At 42.1% G+C, this 19384-nt stretch overlaps 1 protein-coding gene across 4 annotated transcripts in view; it reads left to right on the forward strand.

Moving 5' to 3' along the window:
* Window positions 1–16953, forward strand: part of LOC139275829 (FERM and PDZ domain-containing protein 4-like) — a 658647-nt gene extending 641694 nt beyond the window's left edge. For 2 of the 4 annotated variants that reach the window (XM_070893037.1, XM_070893038.1), the window contains exons 13-16: window positions 4121–4303; window positions 7312–7465; window positions 11846–12919; window positions 13211–16953. In XM_070893037.1, the coding sequence (XP_070749138.1) occupies window positions 4121–4303; window positions 7312–7465; window positions 11846–12919; window positions 13211–16668 (4869 nt within the window). In that variant the 3' untranslated portion in view covers window positions 16669–16953. The remainder of the gene's footprint in view (window positions 1–4120; window positions 4304–7311; window positions 7466–11845; window positions 12920–13210) is intronic. The other 2 variants (XM_070893039.1, XM_070893040.1) reach the window with 1 other exon arrangement.
* The last annotated feature ends 2431 nt before the right edge of the window (window positions 16954–19384 follow it).

Genomic DNA, 19384 nt, shown 5'->3' on the forward strand with positions numbered 1-19384 from the left:
GCTGATTCTTTCTATCATCTCGGGTAATGTGCACCTGTTGAGGAGGTGGGGGGTGGGGGGTGGGGCGGCAGTGTGGAGGGCCCGGCTTGGAGCTCTTCAGAGGCTGGTCTGGGGATTGGAGTGGGAGCGGCAGTTAATTCTGTCAATGGGTGCGAGGTCTGGGCGTGTTCCCTTAATGCAGCAGCTATCTCCAACATGCCATCCCTCTTGCGCCCTGACAGTGTCTCAATGACCTGCAACATTCCCTTCCTCATGTTCACTGAGAGTGTCTGAACTACCTGTGACATTCCCTCCCTCATGTTCACTGACAACGTTTGAGCTGACTGAGATATTCCCTCACTCATGGTCCCGGACAGTGTTCCCATTTCTCGTGAGAGTGTTGTTACTTCTCCCGACAATCCCGATACCTCATCACCCATCCCACTGATGGTGTCCAGGAGATATCGGGTAAGGTCAATGCTCTCCACACTCATTGCCATCATGTGAACCACATCTGTTAGATCCTGCACCTCAGGAGAGTGCGATCCAGCTCTCCTTCCCCTCCTCATCCTGGGTGTGGCTCGCAGCATCCCAGTGGGACCCGCAGCCTGGGACAGAGAGGACCTGGGTGTGCCTCGCTGCACCCCACTGGAATCCCCAGCCTCGGACAGTGGGACACCATGGAATGTCCGACCAACACTCAAACCACTAGTCAGGGAAGGTACTTGCAACTCAATGGGTGGCACCTGCACCTTCTCCAAAGTGAGTAGAAGAGATGGGGCTTCATCCATCCCCTCCACCTCCCCCTCCCCCCCATGCTCTTGATCTGGAAGGTGGGATTGGAAGATGTTCTCCTCTTCAGGCTCGTCCTCGTCTGAATATTCTTCTGCATTGTCAGGGTTGGCCTCAAGTTCTGCAAAATATAACAGAACAGACAAATGGTTAGCAGCAGAGGAGGGAGCAGGGTGGGTGGCATGAGTAGGCTCACACAGCACAGGCCAGGCAGCAGGCTGATTTGAAGGACCACGATGAATGATAGCATATTGTATCAACCGAAGCGTAGCTAATGGAGACATCCCCAGGAACTGAAGCATGGCTAGCCCACACAGTACTTAACATTTAGTAAAGCCAGACTGTGGAATTTGAAGGACTTACCCTCTCCCTCGAGTGTGGGCCCAGCTTGTGCAGTGGTGGTTGCTTTTCTCCAGGCAGGACCCATCAAAGCAGCGACCCTCTCTTCCAAGGGTGTCTGTGGGTGCAGATTTGCCGGGCCTCCACCTGTTCGATTTCTTTCTCTTTTGTTATGTGCTACCTTCCTCTGCAAAGATGAAAATACAACTTTTTAGAAAGGGCATCCTTCTGCTGGGTGGGACATATACAACTAGTCACATTTACATTACAATTGCAATTGCATTGAATAAATGAAAATATTACTTACACTAACTATTTGACCAAGGTCCTGCCATTTCTTTTTGCACTGGCCTCCAGATCTTGTGGTGGTCACCATTGCACAGTAATCTTCTGCAAGTTGGTTCCAGCGTTTCTTCATTTATTTGGGTAGAACTTTTATACAGCCTCTGTTGGTGTCCAGCTCCTAGCACCTGGCCTCAATCACAGTAACTAGTGCCTCCACTTCATCCTGTAAGAAATTCTTGATCCTTGCACCACTTTGCATCTTGTATTGCAGCTCCGATATTTCCAATGTTCTCACACAGCACTCAACGTTTTCACACACACAACTGGCTCTTTAACAATTGCCAATCGCAGACTGGGAGCCCATAGGAATAGCGTCAAAAACTTCCTTTTTTTTTGTGCATGCGCAGAAGGCGCAGCATCATTATTTTGGCACAGACAGCAGGCTCCACCCCCCCCCCCCCCAAGGCGACTGGACAGGCTGCACGGCGCCAAATTTGAAAAATACAGTGGGGAAACTTGGCACAAATATTTTTGGAGTATTTCTGACCTAGAAAAATGGGCGTAACTCTGGCAATATGACAAAATACAGCTTTGGGCAAAATTGAGCCCTTGAAGTTAAGGAACTTTTCCTGTGCAGCTGTGCAGAAAGAGCAGCAAGGAGCATTACAGTCATTAGGATTGCACTGGTAAGACAAGTTCTGACCTTGGTGTACTGCATAACCTACAACTTGCATTGATATAGCATCTTTAAAGTAGTACAGTATTCCAAGACTCTTTACGTAAGTGTTATCAGACAAAATTTGACACTGATTGTTTATACGGTAAGATTTTATATGGTTAAGAGTTTGAAACTGTAAGCGTGTGCATCAATAAGAAAATATCCGTTGCAGTGGGTCATTCTTCTGAGGTTAGTTTCTTGACTCTATGGATAGAGAAGTATTGAATAAGCAATGACCACATGGTTTATCAAGCATTACTTTCCAAAAACCCGCAAGGAGTTTCCCTAACATGGACTCTACACAAGCCACTCAGCAGTTGAAATTGCATTGTGTGAACTTAGTAACAAGCATGGTAGCACATTTGTTCTAAATTCCTTTATCCGCTATTTTATCAAAAGTATCAACTGTTTATTTTAACAGGTTAACACCTACATTAAATAGTGGATAGGAAACGTTTATATGATGTAATAACGTATTCCTTACCAATACTGGACAGATCAATTTCAGCCCCTTTGTCTTCTAGACTTGACAATTCCAACGCTCTTCTGGCTGGCCTCCCATGTTCTACCCTAAATAAACTTGAGGTCATCCAAAACTCGGCTGCCTTTGTCCTAACTTTCAACAAATCCCAATCACCCATCACTCCTGTGCTTGCTGACCTACAATGGCTTCCGATTAAGCAACATTTCGATTTCAAAATTCTCATCCATGTTTTCAAATCCCTCCATGAACTCGCCCCTCCCTATCCCTGTAATCTCCTTCAGCCCCACAATCAGACCCTCCGTCCCCCTCCCCCCCGCCCCGCCCAGATATCTGCGTTCCTCAAATTCTGCACTCTTGAGCATCCCTGACTATAATCGCTCAATCATCGGTGGCTGTGCTTTCAGCTGCTTGGGCCCTAAGCTCTGGAACTTCCTCCTCTCGACCTATCTACCTCTCTTTCCTCCTTTAAGATGCTCCTTAAAACCTACCTCTTTGACCAAGCTTTTGGTCATCTGTCCTCATTTCTTATGCGGCTCGGTGTCAAATATAATACTATAATACTCCTGTGAAGCCCCTCGGGATGTTTTACTATGTTAAAGGCGCTATATAAATACAAGTTGTTGTTGTTGTTGTGAGCGTTAACCAGTGACAGGTGAAACCTTCGGGAAAATAAGGCTATGTGAAATTTGCCCTCATGAGTCCGAAAAATAATCAAATTAAACTCCAGAATATCAATTCAACCTGACAGCCCACACCGTTTAACTGTGAACAACTTTGCTCCACAGATGGCACATCTTTCAGTCCCAATAGCAGAGAAATCAGTTGTTCCATAGCGTACCTAATTATCTTTATATATCTTTATCTTTAATCCTTCAACCCCATTCATAAGCAGGCAAACACTGGGATTTTCTCCTGTAAACCACAAGAATGTGACTGAACTCAGTAGAAGTAATCCAATGTATCACAGTCAAAGCTCGTGTATGGCATGTGTTTCTGTATTTTGTAAGAAAATAAACTTTTAACCCTTTAATGCCAGATTACTTCAGCTCCAATGTCGCTAGAAGTTTTGCTGTCCTTTTATCTGCATTTTGCAATCTTTCCTAATCAATGAGAGTGTTACATACAGGTTAAGATAAATAATAAAAGTTATTTTTAACTAAAAACAAACATCTGCACGCTGCAAAGAATGGTAAATATTTAGTGACTTTAAGCAAGTCTTTCAGACTCACAATCTTGCTGATGCTCGCAAGCCATGTAAGCCACACCCTGACATTATGAGAACTAATGGATTAAAATCCACTCTAGTTTATCAACAGCAGTGAGCTATTTTTTTTCAATGGAGTGATATTTTATTTGTTTTCTTGAAGATGCAATTAAAACTGTCGTGCATTTCAGAAGATCGTATAGATCATTCCAGTTCCTAATTTAAAATCTTTGCCCATATTTTGGGGCATTTTTGAATTGAAAAATAAAGATGCAAGAAAGTTTGACCCTTCTTTGTCTTCCTTTATTGATTACAACAGCAAGGGGAGAAGCATTCTGAAGTCACTTTATTAGTGGGACCAAGATATGGAATAAGCCATGTAATCAATGCAAAGACACACCTGGTGGCACTACTGGCTGACTTTAGCCATGTTAACAAGATTGAGATGTTCTCAGAAGAGGAAAACAATGTTAGAGTTGAGCTTAACGTGTTGGATGTTAAGGTAAGAAAATGCCATTTAATTGGAGGTCGGAGGTGGGGGGGGAGGCAAACTGAGAGGCTTGGGCATCTCGCTGAGGCAGGTGGTCTGGAGTCAGGTTTGGAAGGGGGACTGGAGTTAGTGGCAGAGGAAGTGGGAGGAGCACGGAGCAAGTAACTGAGGAAAATAACGTCAGGACCATTGCTTATTTCACCCCAACAAATTAAATCCCAATGTTCTAAAGCCACTTCTTCTTACTTCATCCCCAGTAAGTACGTACTTAACTGGAGGTAACAGTTGAAGCCTGGAATTTAAATAACTGCAACAAAAAAAAAGAAAGAGCTGAAAATGTCCACTCGTTATTAGAATTGTACATGTAAATATAGACCTGGGTTTGATATTAGTTTTGGATGTTCTAACTCAGCACATCCTAATCATGATGTGCTAAAATTCTTTATTAGGACACAGTTAATTCAGTGACTAGGGTCCTGAACTTAAGGAAAGGTAACTTCGATGGTATGAGACGTGAATTGGCTAGAATAGACTGGCAAATGATACTTAAAGGGTTGACAGTGGATAGGCAATGGCAAACATTTAAAGATCACACGGATCAACTTCAACAATTGTACATCCCTGTCTGGAGTAAAAATAAAACGGGGAAGGTGGCTCAACCGTGGCTAACAAGGGAAATTAAGGATAGTGTTAAATCCAAGGAAGAGGCATATAAATTGGCCAGAAAAAGCAGCAAACCTGAGGAATGGGAGAAATTTAGAATTCAGCAGAGGAGGACAAAGGGTTTAATTAAGAGGGGGAAAATAGAGTACAAGAGGAAGCTTGCTGGGAACATAAAAACTGACTGCAAAAGCTTCCATAGATATGTGAAGAGAAAAAGATTAGTGAAGACAAATATAAGTCCCCTTGCAGTCAGATTCAGGTGAATTTATAATGGCAAACAAAGCAATGGCAGATCAGTTGAACAAATACTTTGGTTCTGTCTTCACGAAGGAAGACACAAATAACCTTCCGGAAGTACTAGGTGAACAAGGGTCTAGTGAGAAGGAGGAACTGAAGGATATCCTTATTAGGCAGGAAATTGTGTTAGGGAAATTGATGGGTTTGAAGGCGGATAAATCCCCAGGGCCTGATAATCTGCATCCCAGAGTACTTAAGGAAGTTGCCCTAGAAATAGTGGATGCTTTGGTGATCATTTTCCAACAGTCTTTCGACTCTGGATCAGTTCCTATGGACTGGAAGGTAGCTAAAGTAACACCACTTTTTAAAAAAGGAGGGAGAGAGAAAACAGGTAATTATAGACCGGTTAGCCTGACATCAGTCGTGCGGAAAATGTTGGAATCAATTATTAAAGAGTAATAGCAGCACATTTGGAAAGCAGTGACAGGATCGGTCCAAGTCAGCATGAATTTATGAAAGGGAAATCATGCTTGACAAATCTTCTGGAATTTTTTGAGGATGTAACTGGTAGAGTGGACAAGGGAAAACCAGTGGATGTGGTGTATTTGGACTTTCAACGGGCTTTTGACAAGGTCCCACACAAGAGATTTGTGTGCAAAATCAAAGCACATGGTATTGTGGGTAATGTACTGATATGGATGGAGAATTGGTTGACAGATAGGAAGCAGAGAGTCGGGTTAAACGGGTTCTTTTCAGAAATGCAGGCAGTAACTAGTGGAGTGCCGCAGGGCTCAGTGCTGGGACTCCAACTCTTTACAATATACATTAATGAAGGAATTGAGTGTAATATCTCCAAGTTTGCAGATGACACTAAAGTGGGTGGCGGTGTGAGCTGTGAGGAGGATGCTAAGAGGCTGCAGGGTGACTTGTTCAGGTTAGGTGAGTGGGCAACTGCATGGCAGATGCAGTATAATGTGGATAAATGTGAGGTTATCCACTTTGGGGGCAAAAACACAAAGGCAGAATGTTGTCTGAATAGCGGCAGATTAGGAAAAGAGGAGGTGCAACAAGACCTAGGTGTCATGGTTCATCAGTCATTGAAAGTTGTCATGCAGGTACAGCAGGCAGTGAAAAAGGCAAAAGGTATGTTCATAGCTAGGGGATTTGAGTATAGGAGCAGGAAGGTCTTACTGCAGTTGTACAGGGCCTTGATGAGGCCTCACCTGGAATATTGTGTTCAGTTTTGGTCTCCTAATCTGAGGAAGGACGTTCTTGCTATTGAGGGAGTGCAGCGAAGGTTCATCAGACTGATTCCCGGGATGGCTGGACTGACATATGAGGAGAGACTGGATCGACTGGGCCTTTATACACTGGAATTTAGTATGAGAGGGGATCTCATAGAAACATATAAGATTCTGACGGGACTGGACAGGTTCGATGTGGGAGGAATGTTCCCGATGTTGGGGATGTCCAGAACCAGGGGACACAGACTTAGGATAAGGGATAGGCCATTTAGGACTGAGATTGAGGAGAAACTTCTTCACTCAGAGAGTTGTTAACCTGTGGAATTCCCTACCGCAGAGAGTTGTTGATGCCAGTTCATTGGATATATTCAAGAAGGAGTTAGATATGGCCCTTGCGGCTAAAGGTATCAAAGAGTATGGAGAGAAAGCAGGAAAGTGGTACTGAGGGAATGATCAGCCGTGATCTTATTGAATGGTGGTGCAGGCTCGAAGGGCCGAATGGCCTATTCCTGCACCTATTTTCTATGTTTTTATGTTTCTATGAGATTTGACTTCACAACTTTCCTCATTCATCTTCACCATGAATGCATTTGATACAGTTATAATTTCAAACGTTTGATTTTGACAAAATATAGCAAGTGACAATACCAATCCCACCATAGCATAGTCTCTGTTATCGTTGGAAGGAGTTCCATGCAGTAAACTCTCCCTCATGAGATTGCTTTTGAGTATCGGTCAGTAGATGTGGCTGCTGCCCTCGTGTGAAACAACATTCTTTCACTATTACTAAGAGAGGGCTCGCTGGCTTAACGAATTGAAATGAATGTTTCTGTTCTGTAGTGCAAGATTCTCAAGCTGCTGTCTTTTTGTTTTCAGCCCATCATATTATTAATGGAGTCAACAGATGCAATGAACCTTGCCTGCTTGACAGCTGGATACTACAGGTTGCTGGTGGACTCACGGCGCTCCATCTTTAACATGGCTCATGGCAAATGCACTGCAAATAATGAAGCAGGTAGCATCATTAGATGTGAGAATGCAACTTTTCTGAATTTATTACTGTGCTTCCAAAACATTAATTTAGTAATTACCTCCAAATATCAGTGTGACTTGTGCACCAGACTTTGAGGCATCTTTAACTACTGAAGGCGCCGGGACGAGCAATAGACTAAGATGTGGGAGTTGATACAGCTAGGATTTAAGCCCATGATTTCCTACATTGGGTGAGGGGAGATTTCCTCTATGCACCATATTTAAAGAAATATGAATGTTTATGGTGTTATTACACCTAGCACACATAGGAAATCTTTCCCTGTGGTGATCTTCTTTGTGAGGAAATGACAATTGTGACATATTAGGATTGAGCTCACCTAGGTCTGTCTCATCATGAAAAGGCTCAATTTCCTTTCCCCTTTCTTTATCCACCTATTTTCTCTGATCTTCCTCCCTATCCTCCAGAAGGTCCTGAGTATTGTTGGGGTATGGTCCACAGGTAGCTATATGGTACAAGCGGCCATTTGTGATCCTAGACAGTGAACGTTGTGAGGCATTACAGTCAAGCTCAGTCCTGTCAGCAGGGTTATTGGATAGGAATCAGGAATGTTGCTTCCTAACATAATGCTTTTGGACACATGTGCATTCTGTACTTAATTAACACCTAAATACTTTAAAGCCATGATGGATTTAAATGAAGTTCAGAGCACCTCCCTTCATTGCTGTCACCATAATTCCCTCTTCAATTTACCTTAGTATTATTTAAATTATTTTTAAATTTGTATTTTCCTTGTTGATTTTCTTTATTCCCTTACCCCATGCTTCTCATCTGTTCCAATGTGATGCCCCTGCAGTCAAATAACCTCTCAATTTCTGGTATTTTTGGGGGTTTATTACAACATCTCAAATCAATGTCTGCTGTACATGCAGAGATCTTGAGCAGCACAGATTTCTCAACATATCCCTTCTGCTATAGTTCCCTGACTGACCAGCAGTGTCATTTCAGGTCCAATGGCTAATAAGCCAATATGTAATTTTTTTTTAAGTATCATAGAAAAATATTAGCAAAGACAACTGAACTTCTTCAATGAGTTGTTTCCATGCTAATCGCTTCTTCGGCTGAGCTGTCTTTCAGTTAAACTTACAACTTCATATATAAAGGACACACCTTACAAACATTCAGTCAGATTCACTTTGGAGATGGTTCTAAAGAAACAGTTACACGTGCTTCATAATGGAACATATCATAATGCTGTATTCATGTGATTTCACCTGGCTATTTCGCCAGCCATATCACTCGCTTCACTGAGTGAAACATTAACGATGTTACAAATTTCACATCTGCTATAGATGTTCTCTGAGGTCCAGGGTCATCGGCCTCCCCCGCAAGCAAAGCGTGTATCCCATATGATCAGGAATTTACCTTACTGCCCAGTATCTGGTCATGCGATAGTGTGAACCAGAACCATAATAGTAAAGCCCGGTGTCAAATGTAATCTCGCACATATCACTGCATGGACTTTTCCTGTCCTCTGAAAGGTGGACTGATTAGTGTGAGGCAAGACCAATGCAAAATCAAGCAGCTGGTTTTGTTTTACAGATTATATGTTACTGAACAGAGTAGTAAAATTTAACTTATTCTGTAATGCTTCACGTAACATATGATACAGCAAAGATCTCCACGATGTGCCTGTGAGCAGGCTAAATAATCCTGGTCAGCCCTTGCTCTGAATTGTAAGGAAAGGGCCTGCTGGAACGTGTATGGTGGAGCACATGCCTCTCTTTTATTTTCCTGTGCATTATAGAAACCTTCCGATTTTCATTTCCATTTATTTCAATGAGTCTGGATGGCTCTGAACGTTCTGAACACCCTCCATTGTCTAGAACCTAAGTGGTATGTGTGAAGCCCCATTCCACAAGCTCATATTTCTGGCTTGAATACACATTATCCAGAGAATTAAACCCCCTTGAAAGCAAAATGTAACTTATAAGTAACATTTTAATGTAAATCATACCAAGCCTCTTCTGCAGCAAAATCATTACATGACAAATGCATCCCCTTAGCAAACTGCTGAAGTAGGATTAGCATCTAAAATTACTGGATTATAGCTGCTTGTTATCTTACTTTGGTTCCTCCCAACAGAATCGCTAAATGATCTATATTTAGGGCTAATACATTCAGATTTATTGATGTTTGTGTTGGCTTTCAGAAAGAGAGGTCAATGGACAAAATCTACAATCGGACATAGACAGTGCACGGTCAATAAATAGAATTCCCAGACACCTGTGACTAAGTGATTGCTTGAAGGTCCCATTGTGTCTGCTACAGTTTCCACTCACAATTGTGAAAAAAAAGCAACACTCAATGATTTGTGTTAATTTAAATTGGCCAAAAGTAACCCAAGCATTATTGGAATGTACTGTTGAATATCATCATGACCTTGAATTCATTTATCTGGATATTGGTCATAATTTGACAATGGTTGAGAATGTATGGCTGTAACAATGCAATGGATTTTCAGTTCTCTGCAATGAAACAACTGAGCGCACCAGGCAAATTAATGCAGTGCGGAATTTTCCTTAGCGTTCAATGGAAAGTTTCTTCCTCTGGGTCTGCTCGTCTTATAAGAACATAAGAACATAAGAATTAGGAACAGGAGTAGGCCATCTAGCCCCTTGAGCCTGCTCCGCCATTCAACAAGATCATGGCTGATCTGGCCGTGGACTCAGCTCTACTTACCCGCCCGCTCCCCGTAACCCTTAATTCCCTTATTGGTTAAAAATCGATCTATCTGTGACTTGAATACATTCAATGAGCTAGCCTCAACTGCTTCCTTGGGCAGAAAATTCCACAGATTCACAACCCTCTGGGAGAAGAAATTCCTTCTCAACTCGGTTTTAAATTGGCTCCCCGTATTTTGAGGCTGTGCCCCCTAGTTCTAGTCTCCCCGACCAGTGGAAACAACCTCTCTGCCTCTATCTTGTCTATCCCTTTCATTATTTTAAATGTTTCTATAAGATCACCCCTCATCCTTCTGAACTCCAACGAGTAAAGACCCAGTCTACTCAATCTATCATCATAAGGCAACCCCCTCATCTCCGGAATCAGCCTAGTGAATCGTCTCTGTACCCCCTCCAAAGCCAGTATATCCTTCCTTAAGTAAGGTGACCAAAACTGCATGCAGTACTCCAGGTGCGGCCTCACCAATACCCTATACAGTTGCAGCTTCTTTGGGCAGCCCAATTATCTGTTCATTTGTTGACACCCCTTCCTATTTTCATGCATTATTATGCATCAAAAGTTGATCTTGTTAAGTTCATGACATAACCATATCATGGAGGCTACAACACAGATTCACTGAAATGTTGCCTGGCATGAGGAAATATAAATGCAAATAATGTCTTGGAAAATTGTTTTTCTTTCCGTTAGAACAACGCAGGTTATGGGACGATAGTATAGAAGCGTTTAGAACTATGAAAGGATGGGACAGGGTAGATTAAAAAAAACTTTTTCCAGTAGTTGAGAGGTTAAGAACAAGGAGCCATAAAGACCCTTAAATGCAAGAGATTTAAAACAGAGCGCGGGAGAAACTCCTTTGCAGAGAGTTGTGGAGCTGCGGAGTTTACTTCCAGGGATAATGATTGAGGCAGAAACAATGTCAACATTTGAGATTCAATTGGATAGGTCGATGATGGAAACAGAGTTAAAGGGATATGGAAACAGGTTGGGTAAATGTGGTAAGAACTCATGAGGAGGGTAAATACTGACACAGGTTGGTTGGGCCATAAGGCCTGTGTCCATGTTGCAAATTCTATGCATTCAGTGCCTGGGCTTTTGACTGACTGAAAAAAACATCTTTGTGCCTAGATTTTAACCATTGAAACACCAATTCTGTAAATTACTGTCAACTTCATCGTCATCAGTGGGAGCCTGGAGGAAGAAGAAACAAGAATAGAGTTTTACAGCTTCCTTTAAGGGAAAAAGAACGAGGAAAATATAGCATAGGTTACTATAGACAGAAATAATTTCAAGTTCAAGGTCTGGAAATTACTCCCTCTATGGAGGCGCAGCATGCCCACCGTTGGCAGGCAGGTGTAATTACAGCACAACACCTTTACATAGACAGCTTCATAATAAATGTGGACTTGGGAATTTATAATGGAGGTATTAAAACAAGAACAGAATGCATGACTTTAAAACAGGGACTGAATTATGTCCGCGTGCTCTGGTGAAATGATCCTGCGTACTCACACTCCACACAGAAGCATACACTTGGTTTTCACTCTCCTGCGCAACACTATAGGAGAGCAGCTAGTTTGTTTGTATAATTGTCAATGTTAAAGCATTCTGTATTTTATGTGTTAAACAGCGATGGCGAATATTTGCGAATAATTCTCCCTTTTTTTTTAAACGTAGGCCCAGATTACAAGACTAAACATAATACGCACAGCTTAGATTGGAACTATTTATCGAAGAGCTCATGCCATGTCAGGGCTAAAAAGGAAGATGCTCAGTCGTTGTCTATTAGAGAAACAAAGCAGAGAAATGTAGATTTCTCAGATGATCCAATTTACCATGAAGATTCCAGGGGGATTTTAATAACTGAGATTACAGATGTTAATGAGCATAGTCATCTAGGCGCTGAGTATATAGATGCAATGGAAGCTGAAAACAAAGCTTTTAACAGGCTGTCCTCCTCTGGGAAAGAGCCGGCCAAAACAGTGCAGGAATCTCCAAGAGGAGCAAAAGTATCCTTTGTCTTTGAGGATCACAATGTAGCTGCCTTCAACCCAAGAAACCTTGGATATGAAAGATTGCTGGATGATAGTGCAAGCAATTTAGGCCAACAGACATCTATGTACTTGGCCAATGCAAGTGACATTAAATGCTCAGAGTTCTCGTTCCCAGGAATCGATGTAGACAACATTGATACAAATGCTGTTTACGCAAACATCAACGATAGCAGAATGTTTGCAAATGCAGAAAGCATCGAAGAACCGTTGCTGCATGACATTTGTTACTCAGAAACCACAGATGATGCTGAGGATGAAGATGAAGCCAGCTGTGAGGAAGATATACCACTTGGGGAGGCAGACAAAACTGACATACTGAATATTTCTGGATCGAGTGATGACATAATTGACTTAACGTCACTTCCTCCACCTGGAGGTGATGATGATGATGAAGATGATTTTCTTCTTCACACACTGAATATAGCAATAGCTGCCCCTCCACCTGGCTTCAGAGACAACAGCTCAGATGAAGAAGATGGTCAGCATCAGCCGGCACAATGTTCGGGAGAGACCGGCCAAACCAAATGTTCTCCAGGTGATGACATCCCTGTGTCACTCATAGATGCCATTCCAACACAGGCTGAAGACCAAAGTGGTGAGCGGGCATTGGATGATGCAGTGGTTTCCACTTTGCAAGCACTGGAGGCGCTGGCAGCTTCTGAGGAGCAGTCCATTCAACAAACAGATGACAGTTCAGGTTCTTTCACCATAGTAACATTTATTCATTGACTGTCATAATGTTCCATCTGTAAACTTGTTAACAACTTGGAAACATTCCAGGACAAATTTTACCATCAGTTGTGTCATCCCATTTTCTGATCTGGCATGCTAATGGAACAATCTTAATTGATATTTCATGCACTGGATGCTTATTATGCACTGAAATTTAAGAATGCTAAACACTGTTTAATAAACCTATTTTATTAAGATTACAAAAGTGCCTATGATGAAGTAATTAATTGGCTGTTTATTCTCTTATGGCATACAGGTGTAGTGATATTAAGAGCTTATAGTCCTGAGTCGTCATCGGATTCTGGCAATGAAACAAACTCCTCTGAAATGACTGAAAGCTCTGAGGTAGCCTCAGCACAGAAGCATTCTGAGGGTTCCATGCATATGCTTGTGGCCACCAGTGAAGGCTATCAGCAACTTCAAGAAGAGCAAACTGAATTCCCAATCTCTCAGAACGAGAATGTAGGGCCCACTTCCAAAATGATTCCAAAAGCCACACATTCCTTGACCGCTCAACGAGGAAGCAACGCAAAGTCCAAAGTTGTGCCTTCAAAACAAATCCTTCCTTCTGAGGAAATTGAAATGGAGCCAGAGACAATGGAGACAAAATCTGTTACAGACTACTTCAGCAAACTGCAGATGGGATCTCTGATGTATTCATGCCCAAGTAAGCAAAAAAGCAAGACAGGTGATACTAATATCAAGATAGCATTTGATGGTAATGTATCAATGAAAAGGCAACATGCAAACAAAAAGACAGAATTAGGTGATGATTTGTCATCCAACAGCAAATACAACACACTGATTGCAAAGAACTGTCATCGCACAACCTCTTTTGACTTAGAGAGCACTACTTTCCGTAGAGAGACACAAAGGTGGTTTCAAGTTTCAGGAGAAAAGATGGCTGATAAGCATTTCCCGGGATTAATTAATGGTAAAAGTTTTCACAAAGCCTGCGTGGTTTCGAGAACTGAAGTTGAAGGGAAAGAAGCTGATACTGAAATGGATGACCATTGTTCCTTGGCCAGCACTTCAGGGCTTGGATGTGATGAAAGCTTTCTTTCTGATACCACTTACACGTCTTCAGCCAAACACCTGACTGATTCAGAAGATACTGAGCTTTTCCCTGATGATCACTCTTCAGAGCTTCCAGAGGCTGAACAGAGTGTGACTAGACTTTGTGAATACCATATGACAAAAAGAATGTCCTCTTTACAAAGTGAGGGTCATTACTCTTTGCAGAGCTCCCAGTGTTCTTCGATAGATGCAGCCTGCAGTACAGGCAGTAGTACATGTGCCACCCCCGTGGATTCCCCCCTCTGTACATCTGATATTAAGCACATATTATCGGAATCTTCTTTGAAAGGTCTTGGCTACATTTCGGAGGATCAGCGAACACTCTTGCTTCAAAGCCATGGAACATCATATAAAGATCTGCATCCCCAAGCTGAAGCCATGTGTCATAGAAGAACAGCCCATAATACGCATGCGCCTTCAAATGCTGAACCAATATTTGGTACCATACGTGATGGGTGCCACCGGGTACCCAAGATTAAAGAAACCACAGGTACCTCAGTAAACAGAGATAATATTTACGCAGATGTTGAGCTACAACATTTAAGATTTGAAAGTAAGATAGAAAGTGAAGGGAATGATTATTTTCGAGATCAAGAAACTAGTCCTGTTTTGTCAGGTTCATCTCATGAAGTTAGCTCTCAAAATTGTAATACAGATATGGTGGAAAGAACAAGTAAGTCCAAAGCTGATGACAGTAGTAGTTCATCTCAAGAAATTAAACTCAGCACATTTCCTAATCTTAAAAGCACGTCAATTACTTTCCCAAATGAAAATGACTGTGTTAAAGATCATCGGGAATGTTCTAAATGTCATAGGTCTAACACATTAACATTCCCTTCATTAGTTTCAACATCAAATGACACAGGCCGTGTTAGACACCAGGATTTATTTGCTTCAAGTAAAAGTAAGTTACCTAAGAATTCACGATGTAATTTTAGAAATATTTTTTTTGCATCTTTACCATCCAAGCTGAGGAGGGAAAATGACTTAGCTAAACAGAGGACTCAAAGACCTAGGCAGCTTGAGGAAACAATTAATAAGGAAAGGAGACAAGTTGCCTGTTTTGACAGACATGTAGGACAAGATCTGCATTCTGAGCAATGTCTCAGTCTGAGTAAAGGAGCTGCCAGTGAGAATGATAAAGCTCTGCCTGGAGGTTTTCATGAGAAGCAGCTCTCTGCTGAGGACAAGCAGTGCAACCCAGATTGTAAATTGCAGCATGTTGTCAAGGAGATGCTTAATGATTCTCTGTGTTTTTCTGCCACCCCTAGTGTAGCTTGCACAGAGCCTGAGCAAGGAGGAAGAGGAGATGCAACTTCAGCTTTCACTAATCAATTCAAAGCCGACAACATTACTCTGCCATCAAACATTTGCAATGATACAGAGGCGCCAAGTACCTGCCAAGAGTCACCTGATCTTCCCAAAGTAGAACAAGCGCATGCAACAGCACTTAATAGAAAGGCCTGTGATGTTGGTGGAGGAAGCCTTAAAATTCCTCCCAGAAGGAAGGTGCTGAGGCGTTGCAGCAGCAGTGTTACATCAGGAATGGGAAGCGTAGAAACCCGATTAGAAAAATCAAAGAGTTCCATAGGATTCCAATATTCCGATCTGCCCGAAATACCCAATCCTCAACCTGTACAGAAAAGAATTGAACTTCCTCTGGGCGAGAGATTATCCAAGAGCCACTCTCAAGAATCAGTGACGACAAATTCATCGTGCTGCTCCACTACTGCAGACGGAAAGGAGAGTCGGAGATCATCCCAGATATTTTCAGTACACAAGGATTTTCGACACCTTAGGCCGATGCCTTTCCCAAAGGTGGAGACGAGCAACTGGAAGTGTCATGGTCCTTTTACCTATTGTTTCCTCAATAAAGACAATGATGCTGATGACGATGATGATGGTTATGGCAGTAAGGGCCAGTTGGCTTACTTGGACCAAAATCGTCCATTCTCCAGTTCATCTCAAGCATTCGGTACATCCTCCAGCACTGCAAATGCCGGGAAAGCTGTGGGGCCTACTGTGGCGCCTCGCAGGGAGACTGGCAGCAACAGCGGCAAAGAGCAGGAGCACACAGGCGTTATCCTTAATGACATGGCATTTGACAGCAGGATTGCCAGAATCAATGCTCTGAAGGACAAGGTGTATGCATTGCCAGGTGGATTTCTTGCAGCACAGAAAGATGCCAGTGAACTGCTGTCTCTATTGCAGGCAAGCGTTGGAAAAAAAGAACACATAAAGCCAGATCTTTATCAACTCCGATTTAGCCAACACAAACAACTCTTGTCAGTCGAATCGAGAGAGTTGGGAAGTGCTTGCAGAAAAATGGCTGCCGCAGGAAAAAGCCCCGAGGAAATGCTCTTAGCTATGACTTCCAGCTTCCAAGTACTGTGTTGCTTAACAGAAGTCTGCATGCGATTAGTTAAAGTAATGAATTCTGAAACACAGCAACAAGAAATCGTTGCTAAGGTAGACGAGGTTGTAATGAACTATATTTGTCTACTGAGAGCTGCTGAAGCAGTATCTGGAGCAGCCCCCATCGACCCTAATGTTAAGGTTTTAGCGCGACATTCAGTTACCATGATGGCTATCGTAAGCACACTAACCCGTTCACTTAAAACGCTTTTAAACAAATAAAATGCAAATCGTACTTTAAAATGTACCCTTGTAAAGCCATACATTGAGTTTACTGTAAGTGTGGGACCACCACACGGACTGCTATATAAGAAACTTGGTTTTGTGTACATTATGTTTTATATGATGAGGCTGTGGGATATTAATATGTTATACAGCTCAATCTGCTAGAACTAAAATGTAATTGAAACTCCCTTTCTGATGACAAGGAAGTATAGAAAGCAATGGTATAAAAATTAGTTATTTTTCATATGGTACCCGTGCTCCAGAATGGTTTAGTGCCCTAACCGAGAGTATCAAGATCCTCTAGTATTATAACTGCCATGGGTGGTGGGGGGGGGGGGGGCGGGGGGAACTATACTGATCACACATGTGATACTGCATCACTCTGTAAATAATAAAGTATTATCTAAAATTTTAAAGTATGCTTTTTAACCAATGCAAACAATATAAACAATAAACAATCAAATCAATCTGTTATGTCTTATTATTGGGGGCAATAACTCATAAAAAAATTAAAGATTTGCACTTCTTTCCTTTTGCTTTGATTTGTTTTTACAATAAGAATTGTTCAGCACTAAAGCACTATTGGGAGATATTCTAATTTGATAGGAAGGTGGAAATTATACAATCAAGGGAAATATTTGTAGAGTATGTGAGTTCATTAAGTGCATACTCATATCGGTCCGGTATTTGCGGGCCGCGATGAAGCAAAGGTGTTCGCTGATGGCCCCAAAGAAAGCTCCCCACAAAGATCTCATGATCTCTGAGGCGAGAAGTTTGGCTTTTTCGACGTTCAGTTGAGATCAGTGTGGTTTAATGGTAATTCCATAGCGCCAACATGTTGTGACATCACAAGCTGTCTAAGCAGCCAATCACAATGCAAAATTCTCACAAACCGGAAACCAGGAAGTGAAGAAGCTCCTTTTATTCTGACTTTTAAAAACGTTATAGAGAGCAAAACAAAGAGTGGGGGCTCGCAAGTGGGGAAAAGGAAAACCTGAAATAAATATGAACAAACTTAAATTTTTTTTAAGTTTCTTATAAATCGTAATTGTTATTAAAATAGAGAATTTGACACCCCACAAAATTAAAATATTTTTTCAGGACAATAACATTTGTTTAGCAGTCAATACTGTTAAAACCCCAAATACACCTAATCCAACAAAGTCTGACTTTTAATGGGGTATCTAGCAGCGATATCACAATGAAAAAGCCTAAATTTTCATCAGTTCCACTGATTGCCCTGATTACACTGATTACACTGATTGCCGGCTATGGGGGTGGTCAGTGTCGAAGCGGTGAATGGCTGTCTGCAATTTCAGCATTTCCTTGGTAGGATGCGCATGCGCTAAATCCTGAAGTTGCGGTTCAGTTTCAAAGGAGTGATAACGACGAATGCTGTTCATCCGCTATTATTACCCACTGCAAATCCCGGGCCAAAATATCTATTTTTATTGAAGTCCTACAAAGCCCTTTCAAGTCAGCTGCCTTACAACGAGTACCTAAACATAAAATAATGTTTTTTAAACAGCAGAGCTTTTGTATGTCATTTCATACTGGACAGTTCAGTACTTCCCCATCTACAGGAATTCTGGTACTTCATAGGAGAGTATCTGTAAATAGGTGTTCTAAGAAAATAAGGAAGGCTGGGAATCTGTAGAGGGAGAGGAGAGAATGTCCCAGTATCCATTAATAATCCACTACTATGATTATATTAACAGCCTTTGATTTTATCACATTTATGACCAGGTGCAGGAACAGAACAGGGAGAATATGAGGCTTCTCCTCGGGAAAGTGGTATCATCGAATTACCAACCTTCACTGCACTAGCCTATTACAGCAGTGCCACTTACATGTTTATGTGGTGCTCTGCTTTCAATTAGGGATGCCTTTTACTTTATTCATCGTTTCGATACTTGAGTGCATTTTCACTCAGTAACATACAGTGGGGTAGATTTGGAGTTTTGGGTGACTGACCGACAGAGCAAGCTAGCTGGTTGCCCGTACTCAAACCAAAATAGCAGCAGTGATTTGAAGCCACGGCCTCATTAACATCGGGGCACAAAATGTGCGTTCCAATGCAAAGTGCAGGATTGAAGCCTATGACTATCGGGCCACCCCAGCCAGCAGAAAGATAGGTGGGGCTCAGGGGGGATGAGGGGGAAATGGGGTTGTTGCGATCAAGGAGGACTGGGGCCCTGACGGCAATGTCTCAGATTTATTTTTAAAAGGTTGGGCCTCTTCAGCACTATCGCCGATGGAAATGATCGGAGTGTGCACAGCACACCCACTGACTATTCCCAACCTAAAATGGCAATCAGGAACCTAGGAGCCCTATTTGCATATTGAAATGGGGCTACTGCCTGAAGCAGGCAGGCACTTTGGGCACCCAGCAACAGGCCTCTTTCAAAACGGCACCAGCCGCATTGTCAGGGTTAACAGGGTGGCAACGCTACTGACCTCGTTTGGAGGCCGTAATTCTCCCGTTAATACCAGACGATACAAGTGAAAATCAAGCCCAGAGCAACAATCAAATAAATAGAGAGAAAATAAAAGAAACATGTAGTCTGCAAGAAACAGCTGAATATGACTGGAAACACTGAATATTTATAAATACAAGTGCATTTGTTCAGTAATGCTGCATTATTTATGTATTTATGTCATCGTGTATAACATTTCTGGATACATGGGTGTATTGTGAATAGTAAGTGTTGTT

The sequence above is a fragment of the Pristiophorus japonicus genome, chromosome 11 (genome assembly GCF_044704955.1).
Source record: "Pristiophorus japonicus isolate sPriJap1 chromosome 11, sPriJap1.hap1, whole genome shotgun sequence".
Classification (NCBI taxonomy): domain Eukaryota; kingdom Metazoa; phylum Chordata; class Chondrichthyes; family Pristiophoridae; genus Pristiophorus; species Pristiophorus japonicus.